This window comes from Hippocampus bargibanti, linkage group LG01 (assembly GCF_051943395.1).
Source record: "Hippocampus bargibanti isolate YZ-2025 linkage group LG01, ASM5194339v1, whole genome shotgun sequence".
NCBI classification, from domain to species: domain Eukaryota; kingdom Metazoa; phylum Chordata; class Actinopteri; order Syngnathiformes; family Syngnathidae; genus Hippocampus; species Hippocampus bargibanti.
Window position 1 is genome coordinate 22,365,196 of NC_142734.1, and position 26,977 is coordinate 22,392,172.

The following is a 26,977-nucleotide window of genomic DNA, read 5'->3' on the forward strand; positions in this document are numbered from 1 at the left end:
GCACCGGCTGATAGGGCAAACTGTGGCGTAACATCCAGCCCTTTTCGTTTGCCTTAATAATGACGCCTTCTGGAAATATCTCTTTAGGCAAAGTCTTTCTTTTAAAAAATCACAATCGGCACAAAAAGCACAACAGGAAACAAAGCATTTTCGCTTTTCAGAATAATTCCCCGGCTGTTGCTACGCTACCGCAGGACTACGGTAGCCCGACGAATTATTCTGAAAAGCTCGCATAAAAGCTTTGTTTCCGGATGGAAAAATGGCACAGTTTCATAAAACGCCAGCACCAAGACGGACCTCCTTGGAAATGTTCAATTTGTATCTAATACGTCCGCACTACAGGGCGCACCGCAAATTTAGAAAAAAATCTGAGACGTTTAAATGCGCCTTATGGTCGTGAAAATACGGTAGGTGTTTCCTATTAGGTGATGGAGAGTTACAAAACCCCACTTAGGTTCGCTTCATACAACGTTAAAGGTATCCTAAACCCAATCAAGAGAAGCAAAATTCTGGGAAAAATGGCAAAAGAAAAAGTAGACAATGTTTTTACAAGAAACCCACTTAAATGATTTGGAACATCTGAAACTCAAAAGACAGGGATTCAAACAGGTCTTTTTTGCTTCCTATGCGAAGGGGTACAGGAGAGGAGTATCTACGAAAGTAATATTTGAGTTGCAGACAGAAATTAAAGACAAGGAAGGGAGGTATAATATGGTTGTGGGTAAAATGGAGGGCTCCGTGGTGACTCTTATCAATGTTTATGTACCACCTGGGGCATCATGGAGTTTTTACCGACATATCTTCGACCTGATGATTACTAAGGCCCAAGGATTGGTCATATGTGGTAGGGACTTTAACATGAGATTTAATCTTAAAATGGATGCATCAAAAACAACACAACAGCACAATAACCCGATGGCGGATAAAGTGGGAAAGATGATAAAGGAGATGGGCATATGTGATGTATGGAGAGAGCTTAACCCAACTACTAGAGACTATACTTTTTACTCGGCACCACATAATAGTTACTCAAAGATTGATTATTTTTTCATGTATAATAAAGACATTGGCCTTATAAGGACGTGTAAAATTAGAATAATGGACCTATCGGATCACAGCCCAGTCTATTTGGACATACAAATAAAATGCAATAAAGGGCCTTACGCCTGGAGACTTAACTTAAATGCATGAAAGGGGAAGATGAAGGAAGAAATAAAAGATGAAATCTCACTGTTTCGATTACAAAATGATAATGGAACGGTGCCCCCAAACATGGTATGGGATGCAGGCAAAGCGGTCTTAAGAGGGAAAATAATCGCAAAATTGGCTTTACAAAAGAAAAACAGACAGGAAAAACTGGAGAAACTCGAAAAATCATTACAGCAACTAGAGAGTCAACACAAAAAAATGCCTGAACGACGGTGGCCCAAGAAATTACAACAGTTAAAAAACAGATACAAGATATTCATAACATATTCAGAAATAACCCATTCTCTTAAAGCAGAATTACTATGAGGCAGGCAGTTAAGCAACGAAAAATCTGGCATATAAATATAAATACAGTAAAGTCTCGTTATATCGATATCGGATATATCGATAGTCCCGGTTATATCAATATTTTTTCGGACTCCCTTGAATATCGATATAACGAGACTTTACTGTATAAATAAAAAGGAAGCAACAAGCATAGAGGGTGGTTCATAAAATCAAGGACCCATATACCAGACAAATGAAATTTGACTTCAAAGATATTATAAGGACCTCTGTGCCCAAATGGTTCCGGATAATGGGGAAGCTCCCGAGGCTATGTTGGAATCACTCAACCTCCCAACAGTCTCGAGAGATCAAAATGACGTTCTCATGGCTGAGGTGACTATATAGGTGAACTACAGAAGGCTATTTCCCAACTAAAGCTAAATAAATGCCCGGGCACTGATGGCTTCCCCGCTGAATGGTATAAGACTTATTGTAACATCTTATCTCCAATATTACTGAGAACATTCAATTGGGCCATAGCGAATGGAACCATTCCCCCTTCTTGGAGAGAGGCGAACATAGCCTTGATACAAAAAGATGGGAAGGATAAAACCGAATGTGTAAACTACCGCCCTATTAGTATCTTGAACTAAGATTATAAACTTTTTACATCAATTCTAGCAAGGCGCCTCGAATCGATACTTCCAGAAATCATACATTTAGACCAGACCGGTTTTATTAGACAAAGACAAACAATGGATAATATTCGAAGAACTCTCCACATAATTGCTCATATAAAGGCACACGATTTAGAAGCTGTTTTGCTGGGATTGGATGCAGAAAAGGCGTTTGACTCTGGCAACTGGACATACTTATACAAGGTACTATGGAGATTTAAATTCAATGATAACTTCATCAGAACTATACGGGCTTCATATGATAGGCCAATAGCAAAAATTAGGATGAATGGAGGATCAACTTTTCGGGCTAGAAAGGGGATGCCGACAGGGCTGCCCTATTTCTTCACTATTAATTGCCATTTTTATAGAACCTCTAAGTCAGTGGTCCCAAACTCGCGGGCCGCAGCCCAACTGCAGCCCCCGAAAGAATATTTTGTGGCCCGCCTTTACATGAAAGATTAATGTTAGTGCGGCCCGCATGATTGATATGAATGAAACTTGTGCGTGGAGCTGAACAAACCGCTGAACAAACCACCATTTTGGAGCTACAGGGGGAATTTAATGACAGATTTGCAGACTTCAAGACGCACAAAGCCACATTTCAAATTTTTGTGGGCCCATTCTCTTTTGATGTGCAAGATGCCCCTCCTGTGTTCCAAATGGAGCTCTGTGACCTACAGTGCCACTCTGTACTCAAAGCCAAGTTCAGGGATGTGAATGGAGAAGCAGACAAGCTTGGGCAATGTTTGAGAGTTAACCCCCAGCTTCCCTGAACTTTCCCGAATGTTCAAGCGGACCATGTGTCTTTTTGGGAGCACATACTTATGTGAGAAGCACTTCTCCACCTTGAACTTCAATAAGTCCAAGTACAGGTACAGAAGATGAGCATCTGCAAGCCCTACTCAGAGTCTCCACTGCCTCCTCCCTCAAGCCAAATGTGGATCGACTTTGTGAAAAGAAGCGCTGCCAGGTCTCTAGCAGCAAGAAGTAGGCAAGAGAAGCCTGTTTAGGACAGTTCATGTTCAATATTTTATTTATGTTAAGAAAGTTAAAGGTTAAAGAACTGTGAATACAGATATTTGAAACTTTATTAAAATAATTAAAAAAAATTAAATTAATTAAAATAATAAAGAAGAAAAAAATAATACAGTTTCCTGTGTTTTTTTTTTCAGTCGTCTCTATCTGCCTTATGATCATTACAATTATTTTATTTATTACTGGTTAATTTATTTTTTATTCATTTTTGCATTTATTAATTTATTCATTTAATTCATTTTTGTGTGTTAAAAATAAATATTTTGAGAACATTGGAATGTTTTATCTGTGCTTTTCTTGTGAAAATCCTGATGCGGCCCAGCCTCACCCAGACTCTGCCTCCAGCGGCCCTCGGGTAAATTGAGTTTGAGACCCCTGCTCTAAGTCAATGGATAAGACAAAAAGAAGAGATCATGGTGACAAGAGTAGAAGTCAACCTGAAATGGGACTCAGAGAGGATCAGATATTTAGGCGTGAATATTCCAAAAGACCTAGATAAAATTTTGACTGAAAATTACTACCCTCTCCTTGCCCAAATTAAAGCAGACTTGATCGGATGGAATCTGGTTCAATTCCTTGGAATATTACAAAGAGTGGAAGCAATCAATATGAACGTGTTGCCCGGACTACTTTATCTATTTCAAACTTTAGCAATAGACATACCCAAGGATATATTCCAAGAGTTGGACTAAGTAATATCACGATTTATTTGGAAGGGGAAGAGACCTAGAATTAGAAACAAGACTCTACAATTGATGAAAAGTAAAGGAGGCCTCTCCCTACCAAACATGATGAATTATTATAAGGCAACCCATATAAATATGGTGGTCAATATCTGTAACCTATCATATAGGGCGAAGTGGAAAGACATAGAATGCCAGATATCAAGTGAAATTCCATTGCAAGCAATTATTGGAGACTCCGGATTAACCAATTATTTTAAGTGTCAACCCTTGGATCAAAACCTCAATCAAGGTGTGGCATGGAATATTAAAACAAGATAAAGACAATAGCCCATATCTACTTCTAAAATGGATTGGATTTGACTCTGAATTTTTACCATATAGAACAGACGCAGGGTTTCAAAAATGGGTTGGAAAAGGGTTATAGATTTACAGAGACCTCCTTGAGGAGGGAGCGATACGACAATTCCAAGACCTGAGAATCTACTATGGACTGAGTAATCACAACTTCTATAGATACCTTCAACTAACTTTACTAATAAAGGCAAATCCAATCCAAACTAAGACACTATTTAGAGAGAAACCTACACAAAGGATGGGTCCAACAAAGTGGTTTCGGCTTAATTAAGATATTCCTATTAACATATATGTCAAAACCTGGAAGAGGAATTATATCGAAAATATAGAAAGAATTGCAGGAATTGGAAGGAGGAGAAATAATGTATATACAAGTGGTCGGAAGAGGGAGGCATTACAATTCAACAGGAAGCATGCAAAAGAATAATAGCACAGCAATGGAATTGTACATCTTGGAAAGAATTTGGGTGGAAGAACATTGTCAGATTTTTGAAAGTACCGGCTCAAGGGCATGCTCAAGTATCGAGTACAGCTTGCTGGAGATCCTGTGGCAATAACAAATCGTCACACTATCATGTGTTTTGGGACTGCCCGGTCATTTCCAAATACTGGAAAGAGACAAGTATAACAATGGGTAGGATTGTGGGAAAAGTGGTTCCTCCAACCTTTGAAGCCCTGTATCTGGGACTGGAACCTGATTTAATTGTTAACTCAGTCAACCCGGAAATACATACACAACATCGTGCTGTTAGCAAGCAAGAAAGCAATCACGAGGAGATGGCTAACAAGAGAACCCCAAACGGTCAAAGACTGGATTAAGGTGGTAGGTGAAATTTATTAAATTAAAAAGATTACTTTTATAGTCCGAGGCGAGCGAGAGAAATTTGAGACTATGGGATACCTGGGAAAAATTTACAGCAACCTAAGTACTTATAAAGATATTTAAGTTAACCAATGAACCCCAATCCACTCAAGATCAAAATTGTTAAATATTGCTACTCTAATTATTATTAGAGTAGCAATAATTAACAATTGTAATTATTGCTACTCTAATTATTATTATCCCCTCCATGAGTCGTCACCTTACCGTGGTGGAGGGGTTTGTGTGTCCCAATGATCCTAGGAGCTAGGTTGTCTGGGGCTTCTTGCCCCTGGTAGGTCACCCATGGCAAACAGGTCCTGGGTGAGGGACCAGACAAAGTACGACTCAGAAGACCCCATATGATGAAAAAGAGAAATGGATTTGGTTTTCCCTTGCCCGGACGCGGGTCACCGGGGCCTCTCTCTGGAGCCAGGCCTGGAGATGGGGCTCGTTGGCGAGCGCCTGGTGGCCGTGCCTACACCCATGGGGCCCGGTCGGGCTCAGCCCGAAGAGGAAACGTGGGTCCCCCTTCTCAAGGGCTCACCACCCATGGGAGTGGCCAGAGGGGTCGGGTGCAATGTGAGCTGGGCAGCAGCCAAAGGCGGGGACCTGGCGGTCCGACCCTCGACTGCAAAAGCTAGCTCTGGGGACGTGGAATGTCACCTCTCTTACAGGGAAGGAGCCTGAGCTGGTGCACGAGGTTGAAAAGTTGGGACTAGACATAGTTGGGCTTGCCTCCACACACAGCCTGGGTTCCGGTACCAGCCCTCTCGAGAGGGGTTGGACTCTCTTCCACTCTGGAGCTGCCCACGGTGAGAGGCGTAGAGCAGGTGTCGGCATACTTATTGCCCCCTGACTCGCCGCCTGTACATTGGGATTCACCCCAGTAGACGAAAGGGTTGCTTCCCTCCGCCTTCAGGTGGGGGGACGGGTTCTGACTGTTGTCTGTGCATATGCACCAAACAGCAGTTCAGTGTACCCATCCTTTTTGGAGACCTTAGGGCAGGGGTGGGCAAACTTTTTGACTCGCGGGCCGCATTGGGTTGTAAAATTTGACAGAGGGGCCGGGCATTTGGAGGGAGTGTTTGGGCTGGAAATACAAAACCTAAAGCATTAAAGGACAACCGATGCCTCCGGACAAGTTAAGTCCATAATTTATAAAATCACTTCAAATGACTTTGACTGAGCATATTTAACAAAGATTCCACAGCATATAGCTATAGTTTACGTTCTAAGACTTGCGCTGAATATTCACGAAGTCTTGTTTTCGAGTTGATGACGATCCCCATGTGACGTCACGTTTGGACCGGCCCTGACCGAGAAAGCAACACACAATGCATTTTGGGTACTTTGTTTGGTCTGAAAACTTCGTGTTGATCCGTGTTGATGGCGAAATTAGAAGGAAAACACATAAATAACGCCATGGTGAATCGTTGTGTGTTGCACCAACACAACTATTTGATATTCGCTGACACAAATTCCCAGCTGACAAATCAGCCCATTTCCAACGGAGCTTGGGCGCAATCTTCTGCATTTTCTGGGTGCTACATTGCTGTCATTGATGTTTCGAATTGATATGGGAGGACTCCTTGAATCAATTGCAAACATTTATGTTTTCCTCTTCATAACTATTTGAATCATATTCATAACTGGATGAGCAACAAGAAAACATCTTCTCCGAATCTGAAGCCATTGTTTTGATTCTCGAGCATGGCAAGACGTCTTGGCGTGACGTCACGAACAAGGGGGTGGGACCTTCTGAAACTGGCCATTTCCGGATTCATTTTGAAGTCATTTTTATTGGTGTTTTTCATTTAACTAAAAATATCAGCCTGCCTGTTTTGGGTATTTTAGATGCTATAAAACGTTTTTCTGATGTCAGTGTGTACAAACCTCATAGCACAGTAAGAACACTACAACCCAATTTATTAACTGTCTTTCAAATGTGAAAAATATCCCTGATCAGTTAATAAATTTGTCTCAAGGAATATGGCGTTTACATACTATTTCGCAGATACTTGGAGGAGGAAATGGAAATAGATTAAAATAACATATGCACTGTGATTCATCAAGATTGCGTCTGTTTTTAATACGTTTTCATTGAAGGGGCAAAGTTAAAGAAATCAACATTTATTGAAAAATGGAATCACTTTCAACATTCAAAACATATTATTCCACAACGAAATATTCAAGCTCAATAATACCTACTTGTGTTAAATTCCGCCAAATCATAGATGGTTTGTCCTGACCGCGAGCTCAACATACTCCTCACTGACGCCTTCGCCTTCACGCGCAAACAATACACGTGTACCGTCGCCGAGCACACAGACATAGGCTACCTGCAGTGAAATTTGCATACTCGGCACGGCAGCCAATCAGAAGCCTGCTTCTTTCTTCCGGACTTTTGCAAGCGTTATAAAGTTGTGCAATTGCATATAATTTTCCAAAATAGATGCACAGAACCTCAGCCCAGAAGAAAGATTCAAAAGAAGCTCACAACATATGTGACGCTACAAAACGTAAATTTACATTAAACCGTGACTGTAAAGTGTACGTGAGACTTATGAAAGGGGCTTAGTGGCTCGTAGGAAGCAATGCAAACGTTGCATTGTGCACCACAATGACAATCGACTACTGCAGCAAAATCTAGCCATGCACATCTACCGTAAATTAAGCAAGATAGCGTTTGTAGTAGGTACATTCTTGATTAAAAAAAAAACTTTATACTTTGTTACAATGTTTTTTAATGTGATTAGTTGTCTCATTGTGCTTCAAGTTGTGAAAAATGGGGCAGGCAACTTTTCAGTTATCTGTCCTGTTGTCGGCTAATTTTTTGTCATGAGTTTCAGACACTCTTTTTACTATAATTTGGGCAGGTTCGGCGGGCCAGATTAAAAAGCCTAACGGGCCGTATGTGGCCCGCGGGCCGTAGTTTGCCCATGCCTGCCTTAGGGGGTGTGCTGGAGAGCGCTCCCCCTGGGGACTCCCTTGTTCTGCTGGGCGATTTCAATGCTCATGTGGGCAATGACAGTGGGACCTGGAAGGGCGTGATTGGGAGGAATGCCCCCCCCGATCAGGAGTGGTGTCTTGTTATTAGACTTCTGTGCTCAACACGGATTGTCTATAACAAACACTTTATTCAAACATAAGGGTATCCATATGTGCATGTGGCACCAGGACACCCCTGGTCGCAGTTCGATGATTGACTTTATAGTTGTATCATCGGATTTGTGGCCTCATGTTTTGGACACTCGAGTGAAGAGAGGGGCGGAGCTGTCAACTGATAATGACCTGGTGGTGAGTAGGCTCCGTTGGTGGGGGAAGATGCCAGTCCGACCTGGAAGACCCAAACGTGTTGTGAGGGTTTGTTGGGAACGTCTGGCAGAATCCCCTGTCAGAAGGAGTTTCAACTCCCACCTCCGGCAGAACTATACACATGTCCCGGGGGAGGTGAGGGACATTGAGTCCGAATGGACCATGTTCCGTACCTCCATTGCTGAGGCGGCAAATCAGAGTTGCGGCCGTACGGTGGTTGGTGCCTGTCGTGGCGGCAATCCCCGTACTGGTGGAGTCCAGTAGTAAGGGATGCCGTAAAGCTGAAGAAGGAGTCCTACCGGGCTTATATAGCCTGTGGGACTCCTGAGACAGCTGACACGTATCGACTAGCCAAGCGGAATGCAGCCTCGGTGGTCGCCGAGGCAAAAACACGGGCATGGGAAGAGTTTGGTGAGGCCATGGAAGCAGACTTCCGGACCACTTCGAGGAAATTCTGGTCCACCATCCGGCGTCTCAGGAGGGGAAAGCAGTGCGCCACTAACACTGTGTACAGTGAGAGTGGGGCGCTGCTGACTTCGAATCAAGACGTCGTGACCCGGTGGGCAGAGTACTTCGAAGACCTCCTCAACTCCACCAACACGCCTTCCTTGGAGGAAGCAGTGTCTGGGGACTCCGAGGTGGGACCTCCGATCCTTGTGACTGAAGTCACCGAGGTGGTTAAAAAGCTCCTCGGTGGCAAGGCCCCGGGGGTGGATGAGATCCGACCGGAGTTCCTAAAGGCTCTGGATGTTGTGGGGCTGTCCTGGCTGACACGCCTCTGCAACATTGCGTGGTCATCGGGGAGAGTGCCTCTGGATTGGCAGACCGGGGTGGTGGTCCCCCTTTTTAAAAAGGGGGACCGGAGGGTGTGTTCCAACTACAGAGGGATCACACTCCTCAGCCTCCCTGGAAAGGTCTATTCAGGGGTCCTGGGGGGGGGGGGGGGGGGCGTCGGAAAGTTGAGCCTCAGATTGAGGAGGAACAGTGTGGTTTTCGTCCCGGCCGCGGAACAGTGGACCAGCTCTACACCCTTAGCAGGGTCCTCGAGGGCGCATGGGAATTCGCCCAACCACTCTACATGTGTTTTGTGGACTTGGAGAAAGCGTTTGACCGTGTCCCTCGTGGAGTTCTGTGGAGGGTACTTCGGGAGTATGGGGTACAGGAGCGGCTGATACGGGTCGTTCGGTCCCTATATGACCGATGTCAGACTCTGGTTCGCATTGCCGGCAGTAAGTCGGAATCGTTTCCAGTGAGGGTTGGGCTCCGCCAAGGCTGCCCTTTGTCACCGATTCTGTTCATAACCTTTATGGACAGAATTTCTAGGCGCAGCCGAAGCGTTGAAGGTTTCCGTTTTGGTGGCCTCAGTATAGCATCTCTGCTTTTTTGCAGATGATGTTGTACTGTTGGGGCCTTCAAGTGGAGCTCTCCAACTCTCGCTTGAGCGTTTCGCAGCCGAATGTGAAGCGGCTGGGATGAGAATCAGCACCTCCAAATCTGAGACAATGGTTCTCAGTCGGAAAAGGGTGGAGTGCCCTCTCCGGGTCGGGGAGGAGATTTTGCCTCAAGTGGAGGAGTTTAAGTATCTGGGTGTCTTGTTCACGAGTGAGGGTGAAAGGGATCGAGAGGTCGACAGGCGGATCGGTGCGGCGTCTGCCGTGATGCGGACTTTGTACCGATCTGTCGTGGTGAAGAAGGAGCTGAGCCAAAAAGCAAAGCTCTCAATCTACCGGTCGATCTACGTCCCAACCCTCATCTATGGTCACGAGATATGGGTTGTGTCCGAAAGAACGAGATCCCGGATGCAAGCGGCCGCAATGAGCTTTCTCCGTCGGGTGTCCGGGCTCTCCCTTAGAGATAAGGTGAGAAGCTCGGTTATCCGGGAGGGGCTCAAAGTCGAGCCGCTTCTCCTCCACATCGAGAGGAGCCAGATGAGGTGGCTCGGGCATCTGATTCGGATGCCCCCGGGTCGTCTCCCTCGTGAGGTGTTCCGGGCATGCCCCACTGGCAGGAGACCCCGGGGACGACCCAGAACACGCTGGAGAGACTATGTCTCCCAGCTGGCATGGGAACGGCTCGGAATCCGCCAGGACGAGCTAGAAGAAGTGGCTGGGGAGAGGGAAGTCTGGGCTTCCCGACTGAAGCTGCTGCCCCCGCGACCCGACCCCGGATAAGCGGCAGAAAATGGATGGATGGATGGATAATTATTATTATTTATTTTTTTTGTATTGTTTTTCTCTTATTTCCTCATTATTTATTCGTTAACTTTCCTTTTGTATATGGCACAGTGAACAGGACATTGCACCAGCAGAATTGAAAAGAAATGTAAAACGTTTAATGAGATGGTTATGTGATCCATATTTTGTTTTGATGTCTGGATTAGATGATGCTCAATGTGACCATGTTTTCCTTATCTAATTGTTCTCAAAAATGTCAATTAAAAAAAGTGTATTTTGTGTAGCTTTAAGTCTTATTTAGTAGAAAATGATGTTTTATGGGGACCTGGGAACGGATTATTTATTGTTGGGGTAATTCGCTATACGAACATCTTTAAACATCTTTTTCATCGTTTGTTTATGTTTTGGACTTCCTGATACGTCATCCTGTCTGCCTTTACATGATGTCACATCCCATTACGTCACATCCCATTACGTCACATCCTATTGTGTCGCACCCTGTCCGTTTTATAAATGCTCTCCCAGTTCACCTTCGCTTCCTCTTCTTTTCTTTCTGCCCCTCCTCGGCCGACCTCCCACAATGTCTCTGCTGTCTACAAGATTAAACTAACTTATTCTGTTCAAAACCTGGCTTCCTGCTGATTTAACCATCCTCTGCTACCAACACCATGAGAAGCCATGAACCAGTAACAAACGATCACTTTTAACCCATCAATTATTCTCATTTTTAATGGTTTCATATGGGAAATAAATGTTTGGCAGATGCACTTTTCGCCTTACACAATTTCTGGGAACCAATTAAGTTCGTAAGCTGGGGTATCACTGTATTGTATTGTGAAAAAATGGAGATCGTTAAGAAAGGTCAGAAACGCTTTGCCATCCCGGTGTTCAATCTTCTCTGCGGTGTGAAATAGCGACTTCTCGGAAATCAAAAAGCCTTTAATAGTCCCACAAGGGGGTAATATTTCCAGCAGCTCCTGTATTATGTTTTTCTACCTCTTCCTTTCCTTTTACTTTTATCATTTTAGTGCTAGCTACCGTTCCATTTATCTTACTCTTCTATTTGAGTTACTTCCAGGTTGAGTGAACGCAGGCGCGTGTGGCTGCCGCTGCTCACTCACAGAAAAACTGATCCTGTGACTGTAAAGTGACCTTAGAGTTTTGAAAGGCGCTTAGAAATCAAATGTATTATTACTATTAGTACAGTAAGGTCTCGTTATATCGATATCGGATATATCGATAGTCCCGGTTATATCGATACTATTTCTATGCACGCACTGAGAAAATTACATGCAAACAGGGTCGGATATACCAATAGTCCCGGTTATATCAATATTTTTTCCGACTCCCTTGAATATCGATATAACGAGACTTTACTGTATTATGATTATTATTATTATTAATTTGCAGTCGGTGGCGTCCTGAATCCACACGTTGATTGTCAAAAACAAACAGCGAAGCGCTCGATGGCGGCAGACTCCCGTAATGGACCGTGTTGTCTGTTAATCCACATGGTGGCTCACTTGACTTCAATTTCACCAGTGGTGGCTGGATTGACCGCAGTGCTCTTTGTAGGTACAAATCTAATTTGACCATTTGACCACTGGTGAAGAGACGCTTTGATCCTCTCCTCTTTCATCTGGAACTGCTTTATGTAACGAAGAGGGTACAGAAAGTGCTTCAGAATGAATGTCTCTCTGTGTCTTTGTGTTGTCATGTTATTTGTTATTTAGTTTTTTTTTGTTCTTTTGACTTCAAGACGGCGCCGCGAGAGTGGCTGCCTTTCCAGCAGCTCCTGTGTTTTGCTTTTCTACTTTCATTTCTTTCATAATTTTGCTGCTGTGAAATGTAAATTTCTCCACTGCGAGACTAATAAAGGCAAATCCAATCCATTTCAACGAGAAGGAAGGGGGACAAAGACTTTTCCGAAGCAGCAATCGCGCCTTCAACATGAAATACCGTCACGTCCGGTTTGTGTTGTGCATTTTGAGGGCTCGGCTTGTCGGGGAAGCGTGACGTCACTGAGAGAAGGGAGGACCCGACAACGAGGAGTCCGAGAGAGTGCCTTAGTAGAACAACAGCTTCCGTTTGTGTGTGACAATCAGTGACGTGCGATGAGGTTCATGGCTGGTGAGGCACTGACGTCATCACAGTCAGATTTACAACACGAACTCTACAGAGTAGCTTATTCACCATTTGATTGGCAACAGTTAACGTGTTTTGTTCAAAATGTCATGTCAGCATTCTTTATATATACAAACTGTAGCATAGAAAATAATTTAAAAAACGTTATCGTGCTACCTTTACTTATAAATTAGGTCCATGTGCCGCTCCTTCTGAAGAAAGGCATCCATAACTTCTTTGTAGAAGCCTTCCTTATCTTTCAGTTTTCTTTGTCTTTTCAGTTTTAAAAGTCTCACTGTCTCAATGGAGATCACTGCCAGTGAAGAAAGTCGTCCTTGATCAGTCCTGTTCCGAGTGTATGTTTTCAGTCTTTTCAGTGCAGAGAATGACTGTACCACTGATGCTGTAGTAGCTGGAACAGTGAACATGAGCTGGAGCAACTTTGTCGCCACAGGAATAGTTTCAATGAGATCCTTCTGGGCCAAAAAGCTGACAAGCTGTCCAGGAGATTTACATGCACCCCTCACCGTTTGTGAGCTATACAGTCCGGTGTTGGTCTTCCTTTAATTATTATCTCCTGCTTCGATTGAAAGTCCAGTTTAGAAAATTCTTTCAATTGAGATATGTAATCCTCCATTCTGAAAATAAGGCCAAGCAACCCGAAAAAATTGATTGGATGGTTGCACTTAACTTGCTAACTGTTTATTGTAGCTTGCTGTCACTAATTCTAATATTCTGCAGCCGAGGAGTCGCAAGAAGAATCTCTGGAATTACCAGCCCACCCTGTCATGAGGCAGGAGAACTGTGTGCCTTGTCTATGCACACAGTTTTGATAAAAATAAAATAAACACTGTAGTACAGTGTTTCTAATGTACAGTGACTGGACATTATATACACCAGCTAAACTGTAGAAATTTAGTTCATATACTAAAAGTGTTTCAAAACTTCAATAGCGCTATGCAGAGGGACAGCAATGCGGTCTCACTGCAGAGCAAGCCAGCACAGTTAGCATAGTCATTGCACAATACATCGTGAGGCTCAACTGGCTGCTGCTTCACCGCTAGTCTCTACTTAGTACAGTGGAGCCTCGGTTTACGAACACCTTGCCTGACGAACTTTTTCGGTTTACGAACGTTAAATTTATCAAAATTAAACCTTGGATTAAGCACTACTTTTCGTGATACACACCCCCCACCACGGCTGGCAGAGTAATCTTCGGCGGAAGAACACCAAAGCACACGACCGAACAGCGCCCCAGCCGGCCTACCTTTCCACACATACCTTTTCTATGAGTGCACATGTCGATCGTCTTCAACGATACTTTTGCTGTTATGGGACCGAAAAAGACACCACCACAAGCTCGTGTTCAGCCGAAGAAGACACAAACCAAAATTACAGTAGAGGAGAAGAAGATCATTGAGAAACAAGAACGAGATGTGCGTTTGTGGCGTCACAGGTGCGCACCGCGGCTTTCATGTGAATCTCTACTTCTACTTTCATTCCTTTTATCACTTTGCTGCTGTGAAATGTAAATTTCTCCACTGTGAGACTAATAAAGGCAAATCCAATCCAATTCAATCCAATCTCAGCCTGACACATTTCCCACGCTGCGTGTCACTTCCCTGAGAGTAACTTTCTACCATTCTACAAATAAAGAGCCCGGTACCGATATGTAAAGTCCACCATTGCTACACAAAGGCGTTATTTACTCGATGCTTTCACATGACTAATGACACGGAACTTGTCACGAGCAAGTAGACAGCTGGGGGGGGGGGGGGTCGCCGCTCCCGACCTCCGCCAGCTGCTGTCAATCCCCCTGATCACCGATACTGGGACATTTCAACGAGTCGCTGTCACCTCACCAGTGACATGATTACGACGCCTCGCCAGTGTCTTGGACTTGCCAGCACAAGTTTGCTTCGCCCGAGGTGATTGTTAGCCGCGATCGCGCAAGTTTGTTGCTTTCCGGGATCGCGAGTTTTTTCACCCCCGCGTGCCATTTTATTTTGCCTAGCTTGATATCATCGGACTTGCGCCTTTTGTTGGAATAAAATCTCTGCCAGCACCTACGTCTCTGCCGCCTGATTAGGGATCCAACCTTTTTTTTTAACGTTCCGACGAGTCAGCTATCCCTGTCACGCACGGGACGTAACAGTATCATTGTGTTCAGCTGATAGAAAAGGCTCGGCATGATGTTACCCTTTGATCCTTGAAAGCAGCATGGCAGAATTTGTGATGTGAAGGTGTTTATTGAACAGTTACATCCAGAAAAGACTGTGGCTACGAGAATCATCAACATGATGAATGATAATGTGATGCCTCAGTTTCGTAAGACCTTACAAGTCAGAAAGCAACAGGTGTCAATTAAGAGTTATCAACGACCATCACAAATGTAAATAAAGTGACTTTATTATACAGTGCAGTGTATTTCTTTCATTATAATACAATAGCACATTTATTACGCATAGAATAAGGTATGTTGTGTGTAATTTAAAACAGATTCCTTACTTAGACATTGTATTGTAGATGTTCAAATACCTGACATGTTTCGGCGTATACTTCCGCCTTCGTCAGAGTCATGTGTTGTGTGTAGTTTTAAGGCTTATTTAGTTGAAAATTATATTTTATGGAAACCTGGGAACGGATTATTCTCATTTTACTGTTTTCCTACGGGAAATTATTTTTGGGGATACACACTTTTCGCCTTACACTCTGTCTGGGAACCAATTGAGTTTGTAAGCCAAGGCCCCACGGTATTTGAATGGTGTGAAAATTCAGTGATTTTGAAAAAAAAATCCAAAATGGTGCTGTTAAATGGAAAAAAAATTAAAGTACAAATCACAAAATAAATATACAGTAAAGTCTCGTTATATCGATATTCTTGGGAGTTAGAAAAAATGTCGATATAACCGTACTGTCAATATATCCGTCCTGCTCAGAACTGCATTAACAAAAGCCGCCAAAAGAGGGCATCCAAGCGCCATATAAGAAACGGAGCTGGCCATATGAGCTCGCCATTTTGTGCCTCTTTTTTGGGGGGTGAGAGATGTTCCCCCAATGTTGCCTCAAAATGGCACATATAATTCTTTAATCGATTCCAAACATGTATGCTTTCCTCTTCAGAACTACAGTGTATTTGAATCATATTCATAACTGGATGTGTAACAAGAAGGCATATTATCCGGATCTGAAGCCATTGTTTGGATTCACAAGCAATGCAAGACATCTTGCCGTGAAGTCCTTTTTATTGGTGTTTTGCATTTGAATAAAAAGTGACATCGGTTGTCCTTTAATACACAGTATGGAATGTACAGTAATTTTCAAAATCATCACGCTTCAGCAGACAAAACAAGAAACATTGTTGAAAAAAACGATTGCATTCATATACCGTACAGTGGTCATGTACATAACACAACAGGGAAACTGCAACGCTTACATCTTACTGTATTATGTATGAAATTTAAAAAAGTCATCAATCTTCTTCTGCTTCCCATTTTTACCTTTTAACACAAACACTTCAATCTAGTCTGTTACACACAACCTGGCGTCTGAAAAAGCTCTGAAAATGGAAATGGTTCTGCTACACGGGAGCTGGTCACGTAACAAACTCACGTGACCAAGTTACGTGACCAAGTCGACCAATGGCGAGGCCGATGGCGCGACCGATGACGTGTATCGATATAAACATAGCAAAATGGCCGGCGGGTGATGAAAAAGAGCACCGTAGTAACCGGATTATCGTAAAAACCACGAATCAATATTAAAGCATTTCACAAAATGAGGATACAATATAACTTTATTAACAGATGGTCACAGGCGCCGTACAATTAAATGAGCCCCAAACAATGTTGACACTGTTTGGCACTGGTCAAAACGCACGAAATACAACATTTAACAACGGTTCGCATATTAATTACTACACAGGTTGTATTGGGAAAAACATATGGTGATATAAGCTAGCTTCCCTGGTCGAAAGCGAGCTCGATGGTCGGCGCCGCCAATCGCCGCTAACCGCTGTCTTACCTTGGACTTTGAGCAGGCCACGGAGCGAAGAGCCCCGAAGAAGATGGGCACCAGAGCCATGAGCACCAGGCTGCCGTACGCCAGCGCCGTGCCCTCCGGCGTGGCCACCAATTTGGCCGTCGCGTTGAGGGGCTCCGTAGCGTTCAAGGCATCCATCAACGCGGCGGCGGCGGCGATCTCCGGAGTCGACGGACTTGCTTTGTCCACGTCAGACATATTTCTGTTGGGGCAGGGGCGGCGGAGGGTGCTCAAAACGGGCAGAAACAGGTCGAGAGACGAAGGACAAAGCCGGAAATGGATGCGTGGCATTCGCAGACAAAACGCCAGCCAGCCGGTAACTCACTAAGGCCACGTTTCTTACAGGAAAGACCCACCAACAAAGAAGACCTCTCACTTTGATGCCTTGACGTACTCTACTGATACTTCGTCTTCTTCGTATAATAATAATACTATACTAATAATAATAATAATAATAATAATAATTATTATTATAATAATAATAATTATTATTATTATTATTATTATTATTATTATTACTATTATTAGTAGTAGTAATAGTAGTAGTAGTAGTATTGTTTTTTTTTTTTGTTCTTTTGACTTCAAGATGGCACCGCGAGAGTGGATGCTCATGTGTTTTGTTTCTCTACTTTCATTCATTTCATCACTTTGCTGCTGTGAAATGTAAATTTCTCCACTGCGGGACTAATATAGGCAAATCCAATTCAATTATTATTATTATTGTTATTATTATTATTATTATTATTATTATTATTATTATTATTATTATTATTATTATATATTGAATTAACAAGCACCTTTCAAATCACCCAAGGACACTTTACAATTATTATTATAATCATTATTATTATTATTAGATTTAAAGTGTTTATTCCAAACATTAATTTCCCATAAGAAACCATTAAAATGAGAATAATACGTTCACAGGTCCCCATAAAACATCATTTTCTACGAAATAAGCCTTAAAACTACACAAAATAGACCTTAGTTTAGCTATAATAACTATGCCAAGGCATTATAATGAAAGAAATAAACTGTAGAGTATAATAAAGTCTTTTTTTTACATTTGTGATGGTCGTTGATAGCTTGATGGATTATATTCTCGCGAATTTAATGTTCGTAAAGCGAGAAATCCGTTAGGTAAAGCGTTCGTATGTGTACTTGTCTATTCTTTGAGGGACCCCCCCCACCCCCACCCCCCATCCCCTTTCAATTTTTCTGCTGCAGATTACACATTTCCCCATTGTGGGACTAATAAAGGTTTTCTGATTGTGATTTTGAATCTTTCTGGTTAGGATGAGAAATTAGTATGTAGTCGACACTTGTCTGCGAATATTTGTTGGGTTCTTTTCTTTTCTGAAGTGGCTTGATTGTACGGAAAAGCATTAGGGCAAGGTTGAAATAATATATCCGTATATATATATATATATATATATATATATATATATATATATATATATATATATATATATATATATATATATATATATATAGAGAGAGAGAGAGAGAGAGAGAGAGAGAGAGAGAGAGAGAGAGAGAGAGAGAGAGAGAGAGAGAGAGAGAGAGAGAGAGAGAGAGAGAGAGAGAGAGAGAGAGAGAGAGAGAGAGAGAGAGAGAGAGAGATGGGGCACTATTCTGAGAGAAAGTCGCACATTTGCATTTAAAGAAACAAATTTGCTAGATTCAAACTCGCAAATTTGCTATATTTAAAGTTACAAATTTGCTAGATTTGAACGTTTAAAACAAACCTTTGTGTGGTGGGTTAGCGTTAGCAGCCTTGTGAGACAAGATAATTTGCAGAACAGAAGTGGGTACCTGTGGAGTTGCAGATATTAGCGTAATTCATTTATTTGATAAGGTTTTCATGGACTAACTACGTACAAAATGTCAATACTTTTGGCCGCGACCGAGTTCACGACACTGCCTCTTTAAACTCCGGATAGAAATCACAATATTGTGATTTTGTGCCAAGACTTGAAGGAACGCTTTGTTACTAAAGCCCATCTCAAGGTAACAACTGATGAACCGTCCATTTCAGCAAGACCGTATCAGTCAGCAAGACAGTATCCGAAGCAAGACCGTATCTGAAGCAAAAGCATTAGGTTGCTAAACCACCGCACGACCCGATGATGTATTTCAAACTCCAAAAGTTTGTTTTTTAAACATTTAAATCTAACAAATTTGTGACTTTAAATCTCGCAAATTTGTGAGTTTCAATGTAGCAAATTTGTGACCTTAAATCTAGCAAATTTCCGAGTTAGAAACTTGCAATTTTGCGACTTTAAATCTAGCAAATTTGCAAGGTGGAATCAAGCAAATTTGTGACTTTAAATCTAACAAATTTGTGAGTTTGAATCTGGCAAATTTGTGACTTTACATCTATCAAATTTGTGACTTTAAATCTAGCAAATTTGCAAGTCTAAATCAATCAAATTTGTGACTTTAAATCTATCAAATTTGCAAGTTTGAATCTCGCAAATTTGTGACTTTAAATCTATCAAATTTGCGAGTTTGAATCTCGCAAATTTGTGACTTTAAATCTAGCAAATTTGCGAGTTTACTTTCTCAGAATAATACCCCATCTCAAAAAATATATATACTTCAACCTGGCCCCAATGTCCTGATTGTCAAATTGTAAATTTACCTTTTTTTGAACGACGTTTAACGCAGCATAGCTCGGGGGCGTGTCCACTGTTGAACAGGAAGGTGCGAGCGCCTATCAGTTCTCGACGTGCAACGTGCAGGGAAAAAAACGACAACCACTTCCAAGGGAGTCAAAGACAAGAAAACTGAGAGAGACGGAGAGAGACGGGGAGAGACCCCACCCCACCCATCCTGCCTGTCGCTTCTGTTGCCCGCCCGACTCATACCCACGCCAAGCAAGCGGTGACATTTGACCCACAGGTACGAAGACTTCCAAACTGAGCGTCGGGCCACTTGAACTTTGGCGTTTGTTCACTTGATGTGGAGAGATCAAGCTTTTATTCAACGTAAACACGATCAAGTCATGACAAAGTCACGGTCTTCAGGCCTCGTGAGTCTTTTGAATCCTGCTTACCTTCAATTAAAATCATTTTCACCAATGGATCAGGGACGTCATGGTGGAAATGTGCACGTTTGCTACTGTTAGGTTAGAATATTGCAAGCTAATATTAGCGATAACAGTTATTTCCTTCACTACAAACTGTTGAAGCAAAAAACACGAAGTGGCTTGCTATCTGTCGGCTATCTATTAACTATCTACTAGCTGGCTAGCTAGCTTTCTATCTGTGTATTTAATACGGACATTCAGTGTATTAGCTAACTTGTTAAAGAGGACATGAAGGTAGCTGGTGTGAGAGAAGAGTAGGCACAAAACCGGCTTAGATGGAGGACACTGATTCGCTGTGGCGACCCCTTAAAGAACAACCGACTCCTCCGGACAAGTTGTGTCCATAATTTGTAAAATGGCTTCAAATAACTTCTACTGAGTGTATTTTACAAAGATTCCATCGCATATAGCTATATTTTACGTTTTAAGACTCGTGCTGAACATTCAGGAAGTCTTGTTTTTGAGTTGGTGACGAGTCCTTACGTTACGTCATGAAAGGACCCCCGCTGACCGACAAAAAGACACATTGTAGCAGTCCTTCATCACGTCAATGTATTTTGCTGTACTGTTTATCTGAAAACCTTGATGTTACATCCAAAAGCCGCCAGCACAGGGGGTCCAAGCTCCATGAAAGGAATCAGCCTGTGGAATCGGGCTGATTCATTCCTCATGGGAGCTGCTCGCCATTCTTGGGTGCAACATTCCCCCTGCCCGTTTGCCTCAAAATGACACGGAATAAATTCTTTAAACGATTGCAAACATTTATGCTTTCCTCTTCAGAACTATTTGAATCATATTCATAACTGGGTGTGTAACAAGAAAGCATATTCTCCGAATCTGAAGCCGATGTTTTGATTCACAAGCAATGCAAGACGTCTTGGCTTGACGTCACGAACTGTGGGCGGGACTTTCTGAAAATGCCCAATTCGCAGCTCAATTTTTTGCAGATTTTGGACACTTTAAGTCTTTTTATTGGTGTTTTGCATTTGAATAAAAATATCATACTGCGTGTTTTGGTTATTTTAGATGCTATAAAACGTTTTTGTTATGTCAGTTGTTGGCTATCCATTAGCTATCTAATAGCTGGCTCGCTAGCTTTCTATCTGTGTATTTATTAGGGACATTCAGTGTATTAGCTAACTAACTATCTACATAGCTTGCTATTAGCTATATAACCAGCTAGATATCTAGCTAGCTATCTGGTTGGCTATCTATTAGCTATCTACTAGCTGTTTAGCTAGCTTTCTATCTATTTACTTCCGGGTTGAGTGAGCGCTGGCGCATGTGCCTGCCGCTGCTCACCCACAAAAAAACTTATACTGTGACTGTAAAGTGACCTTGAGAGTTTTAAAAAATGATACATTTCATTTCTTAGAAATGAAATGTATCATTATCATTATAAAAACTAGCGCATGCATTTAAATCAAACATTCTCTACTCGAGCGAGCAAAAATGGGTGTCCTGACAATTCATAGTTGGATTCCCTTTTTTTCATGTTAATGAACAGGAGTTAAATAATGAAAGTTGACCTGACCAATCTAGATTTGTTTAGTTGCAACGCGGATTCAACTAAAAACAATGTGGGGCCAATGAGTCATCGTCACGGTTAGCATTTTCTAGCTAACTTGTCAAGTCAAAGGACAAATATTTGATTGACAGGGGGCACTATATATATATATATATATATATATATATATATATATATATATATATATATATATATATATATATATATATATATGTGTATATATGTGTATATATATGTATATATATATATATATATATATATGTGTATATATATGTAGTGATATCATGAGAGGCTAGCTCTCAGCGGGACGGGACAAGAAGTGCAATGGACGACAGGTTTGGATACAAACAAAAGGTTTTAATCAAGGGTTCCAGGGGGAATTCACAAGCAACAAAGGTTTGAATAGTGTCTCTTCCAATACTTATCAAAATAAAGTCTCTTCTGATACTTAAATCCAAATAAAGTCTCTTCTGAGGTAAAACTGAAGACGGAGTTCTTTACAAGAGTCTCTAGGCCTCACCCCTCTTGACGTCCTCGTCATGTAGCCTAGCCACCTTAGCTAGGTTCAAATCCAGTGTCCAGTCGTGTGGTCCCAACTGGCAATGAGTTCCACGCAGCAATCAACTTCTCCACAGAGCACAGCAATCGAGCTGTCTTTCCCCAAGCTCCACACTCAGAGGCTCTCTGCCTTAAGAGCCCTGCTTTCCAATCAAGCCCTGATCAGCTGCAGGTGTGTGGGTTTAATTGCTGCCTTCCACCAGGTGGGGCCAAGACTCTCTCTGGGTGGAGCCATCTTAGGGGGATGTATTTGCCTTCCAGGACACAGCCTCTCGTGACATCACACTATATATATAATGTCATGAGAGGCTCGCTCTCAGCGGGACAGGACAAGGAGCGCAATGGGTGACAGGTTTGAATACAAACAAAGGTTTTAATAAAGGGTTTCAGGGGGGAATTCACAAGTAACGAAGGCAAGAATAGTGTCTCTTTCAATATTTAAATCATAAAGTCTCTTCTGAGGTGAAACTGAAGACGGAGTTCTTTTCCATGAGTTTCTAGGCCTCACCCCTCTGGACGTCCTCCTCATGTAGCCTAGCCACCTTTAGCAAGGTCCGAATCCAGTGTCCTGTCGTGTGGTCCCAACTGTCAATGAGTTCCACGTGGCAATCAATTTCTCCACAGAGCACAGCAACAGAGCTTCTCTCCCCCAGGCTACACTTAGAGGCTCTCCGCCTTAAAAGCCTTGCCTGCCAATCAAGCCGTGATCAGCCGCAGGTGTGGTGTTTGAATTGCTGCCTTCCACCAGATGGGGCCAAAACTCTCTCTGGGTGAAGCCATCTTAGGGGGATGTATTTGCCCTCCAGGACACAGCCTCTCGTGACATCACACATCCCCCCCCTTGAGACCGACGTCCTCGGCGGGGTGAAGGATGCGAAACAGGCCAGGAAGGCCTCCCTTCGGGAGAGGGCATCCGCATTGCCTTGGCGCTTGCCAGCCCTGTGGACCACAGAAAAGTTAAAGGCCTGCAGGCTCAAAAACCACCTGGTTATTCTGCTGTTGGTCTCCCTGTTTCTGGCCATCTATTATAGAGGAGCATGATCAGAGACCACCGTGAAACGTCTACCCAGGAGTTAGAAGCGCAATAACTCCAGCGCCCATGTAATGGCAAGACACTCCTCCACTGTGGAATAGTTCTTTTCTCTGGGCAACAGCTTTCTGCTAAGGTAAAGGATGGGATGTTCCTCTCCTCCATGTACTTGCGAGAGTACAGCCCCCAAACCAACTTCCGATGCATCCGCTTGCACCATGAAGTCCTTGCTGAAGTCTGGTGCCACCAGGATCGGACTGGAACATAGCGCCTGTTTTAGATTGGCGAAGGCCATTTCGGCCTCTGGGCTCCATTTCACCAATCGGGAGTGTTTTTTGGTCGTCAATTCTGATGGGGGCTGCTATAGTAGCAAAGACAGCGATAGCTTTATCTATAGTAGCCAGCCATGCCTAAGAACGACCTCACCTGCTTCTTGGTAAGGGGTTGGGGCCAATCTTGTATAGCCCGTAGTTTTGCTTCTTGAGGCTTCACCAGCCCCCGTCCTATAGTGTAGCCCAGGTAGTTGGTCTCGCCAAATGCCAACCTGCACTTTTACGGGTTTGCTGTGAGACCTGCTTTTCTGAGGGAGTCAATCACAGCTTGCACTCGGGGTAAGTGACTCTCCCAGTCGGGACTCTGTATGACCACATCATCAATTAAGTATGCTGCTGCGTACCTCTTGTGGGGGGTGAGAATCCGGTCCATTAGGCGCTGAAACGTGGCGGGTGCTCCATGGTGACCAAACGGGAGCCTGGTGTATTGGTAGAGCCCCTCAGATGTGGCGAAGGCTGTCTTCTCCTTTGATGCCGGGGTCAGGGGCACCTGCCAATAACCCTTTGTGAGGTCGAGAGTGGTGATGAAGTGTACCTGTCCCAGGGAGTCAATAAGATCATCAACACGAGGCATCGGGTACGCATCAAATTCAGACACCTCATTCAACTTCCGATAGTCATTGCAGAATCGTATTGACCCGTCTGGCTTGGGAACCAACACGATCGGACTTACCCAGGCACTTTGGGACTCCTCAATTACTCCAAGTTCCAGCATCTTCCATATCACCTCCTGAATAGCTGCCTTACGGGCCTCCGGCACCCGGTATGGACGTTGGTGGACCGTTTTTCCAGGTGTGGTGCGTATCTCGTGTTGCACCACGTCCGTGTGTCCAGGTATGGAGGAGAAGACGTCTTGGTTACGCTCAACCAATTCGAGGGTCATCTGGTGTTGGTGTGGGGACAAATTTGGACCCGTCTGGACGTCTTCTCTGGCCGGTTCCTTCGCCTCGCTGCGGGGTAGGCAACTAAACAGCGCCTCTCTTGCATGCCATTTCTTTAGGAGGTTAACGTGATAAATCTGCTCAGGTTTCCTCTTACCAGGTTGCCTCACCTTCGCGTTCGATGACGTCAAAGTATTGTAGGAGGCTTGCTATATATATATATATATATATATATATATATATATATATATATATATATATATATATATATATATATGTGTGTGTGTATATATATGTAGTGATATCATGAGAGGCTAGCTCTCAGCGGGACGGGACAAGAAATGCAATGGACGACAGGTTTGGATACAAACAAAAGGTTTTAATCAAGGGTTCCAGGGGGAATTCACAAGCAACAAACGTTTGAATAGTGTCTCTTCCAATACTTATCAAAATAAAGTCTCTTCTGCTACTTAAATCCAAATAAAGTCTCTTCTGAGGTAAAACTGAAGACGGAGTTCTTTACAAGAGTCTCTAGGCCTCACCCCTCTTGACGTCCTCGTCATGTAGCCTAGCCACCTTAGCTAGGTTCAAATCCAGTGTCCAGTCGTGTGGTCCCAACTGGCAATGAGTTCCACGCAGCAATCAACTTCTCCACAGAGCACAGCAATCGAGCTTGTCTTTCCCCAAGCTCCACACTCAGAGGCTCTCTGCCTTAAGAGCCCTGCTTTCCAATCAAGCCCTGATCAGCTGCAGGTGTGTGGGTTTAATTGCTGCCTTCCACCAGGTGGGGCCAAGACTCTCTCTGGGTGGAGCCATCTTAGGGGGATGTATTTGCCCTCCAGGACACAGCCTCTCGTGACATCACACAATATATATATAGATATATATCTCTGGCGTGCCATTTCTTTAGGACAGGGGTCGGGAACCTATGGCTCGCGAGCCATATATGGGTCTTTTGATGATTGCATATGGCTCGCCGATAAAACTAAATACATATTCACGCTTTTTTGCCGTTCATTTCCCATTGGGGCTGCAGTTGGCGGAAAGCGCAATTTTGATTGGATGACACTGACCTAGGTTGGCGGAAAGCGCAGGTTTGATTGGATGATACTGGCCGTCAGTTGAAACAGGTAAACGCCCCTTTAAATCAGCCCGACAGTTAAAAAAAAAAAAAAAGACGAGTACGTTCCAGCTTGAATGCATCGTAGGATTCGCGATTCTAATTTGCAATGAAACAATACCATCGATGAAACAGTCGAATGTCAGTGATATTTTAACAAGCCCCATGTTAACGTTTAGCATCAATATACTTCTGCGAGAAGTATATTGCAGATGGCAAGTATGGAAGCTAATGAGCCGTGTGCAGGCGAGCTAGCAGTAACTTTGCCTAAGGACCCGGCAAGTTGACTTTCCTTCCGATCGTTTGGGTGGATGTTTACCAATCATGAGGAACGGTAAACCATTCATGTTAACGGTGAGTACTATCACAAAGTTATTTTAAATAACACATTGACATTTTGTTGAAAAGTGGCCGCGCGTGCGTGTTTGCGTGCGCGTGGGTATGTGTGTGTGCGCTCGCGTGTGTGTGGCTCTCACTGAAAAACATTTCTATATATTTTACTTTTATGGCTCTTTTAGTCAAAAAGGTTCCCGACCCCTGCTTTAGGAGGTTAACGTGGTAAATCTGCTCAGGTTTCCTCTTACCAGGTTGCCTCACCTTGTAGTTTACTTCCCCCATGCGTTCGATGACCTCAAAGGGCACCTGCCAGGATGCCAGGAATTTGCACTCCACCGTTGGCACCAAGACCAGAACTCGGTCCCCTGGCTTGAACTCTCGAGGCTGGGCAGGTCTATCATAGGAGGCTTGCTGCTGTCGTTGGGCCGCTTCCATTTGCTCTCGCACTCTCGGATAAATGGCCTTCATCCTTTCCCTCATGTCCCCCACATGCTCGATGAGTGTACGTTGTCGGCACGGCTGCTCTTCCCAAGCCTCTTTGGCGATATCCAGCAGTCCCCGGGGTCTGTAAGAGTACAACAGCTCAAAGGGTGAAAAACCAGTAGAAGACTGTGGTACCTCCCTCACGGCAAACAGCAAGTACGGCAGCAGTTGATCCCATTTTCGGCCATCTTCTTTGATCACTTTCCTCATCATGGCCTTGAGGGTCTTGTTGAACCGTTCTACCAACCCATCCGTCTGTGGGTGGTAGATGGAGGTCCCCAGTTGCTTGACCTTGAGCAGGGCACATAGGTCCTTCATGACCTTGGACATAAAGGGGCATTCTTGGTCTGTCAGTATCTCCTTTGGGATTCCCACCCGGCTGGTGAGAGCAAATAGTTCCTTTGCAATCTGCCTAGTGGTAGCCTTCTGAGGGGAACAGCCTCTGGAAACCGAGTGGCATAATCAACCATAACTAAAATATATTGGTGTCCCCTAGCACTTTTTAGTAGAGGTCCAACTATATCCACCCCAAGCCTCTGAAAAGGGGTCTCAATGATGGGTAAGGGAATGAGCGAGTTTCTGTATGTGGGCTTTGGCGCCACCTGTTGGCACTCTGGGCAAGAGCGACAATAGTTCTCCACATCCTTGTGCACCCCTGGTCAGAAGAACCGTTGCAAGATTCTCTCTTTCGTCTTTTCCACCCCTAGGTGTCCCCCTAGCAGGTGTGTGTGTGCCAAGTCCAGGACTGTAGCTCGGTGTCGCTGTGGTACGATAAGTTGTTCACGTACTTCACCATTTTGCTTCGTTACCTGGTACAGTAAAGTCTCGTTATATCGATATTCAAGGCAGTCCGAAAAAATATCGATATAAC

The 26,977-nt window shown here is 43.6% G+C and overlaps 2 protein-coding genes across 7 annotated transcripts in view; one reads left to right on the top strand and one right to left on the bottom strand.

Moving 5' to 3' along the window:
* hm13 (histocompatibility (minor) 13) overlaps positions 1-17,085 on the bottom strand; it is a 67,790-nt gene extending 50,705 nt beyond the window's left edge. Inside the window, exon 1 of the mRNA XM_089003879.1 lies at positions 16,730-17,085. Coding sequence (XP_088860005.1) covers positions 16,730-17,038 — 309 coding nt within the window. The 5' untranslated portion in view covers positions 17,039-17,085. The remainder of the gene's footprint in view (positions 1-16,729) is intronic.
* A 2,398-nt stretch (positions 17,086-19,483) lies between these two features.
* The window catches only part of LOC148903510 (deoxyribonuclease-1-like 2), a 35,075-nt gene continuing 27,581 nt past the window's right edge, over positions 19,484-26,977 (top strand). For 4 of the 6 annotated variants that reach the window (XM_089003894.1, XM_089003908.1, XM_089003902.1 and 1 more), the window contains exon 1: positions 19,643-19,781. In XM_089003894.1, coding sequence (XP_088860020.1) covers positions 19,710-19,781 — 72 coding nt within the window. In that variant the 5' untranslated portion in view covers positions 19,643-19,709. Of the gene's footprint in view, positions 19,782-26,977 lie in introns of all 6 variants that reach the window. The other 2 variants (XM_089003936.1, XM_089003927.1) reach the window with 1 other exon arrangement.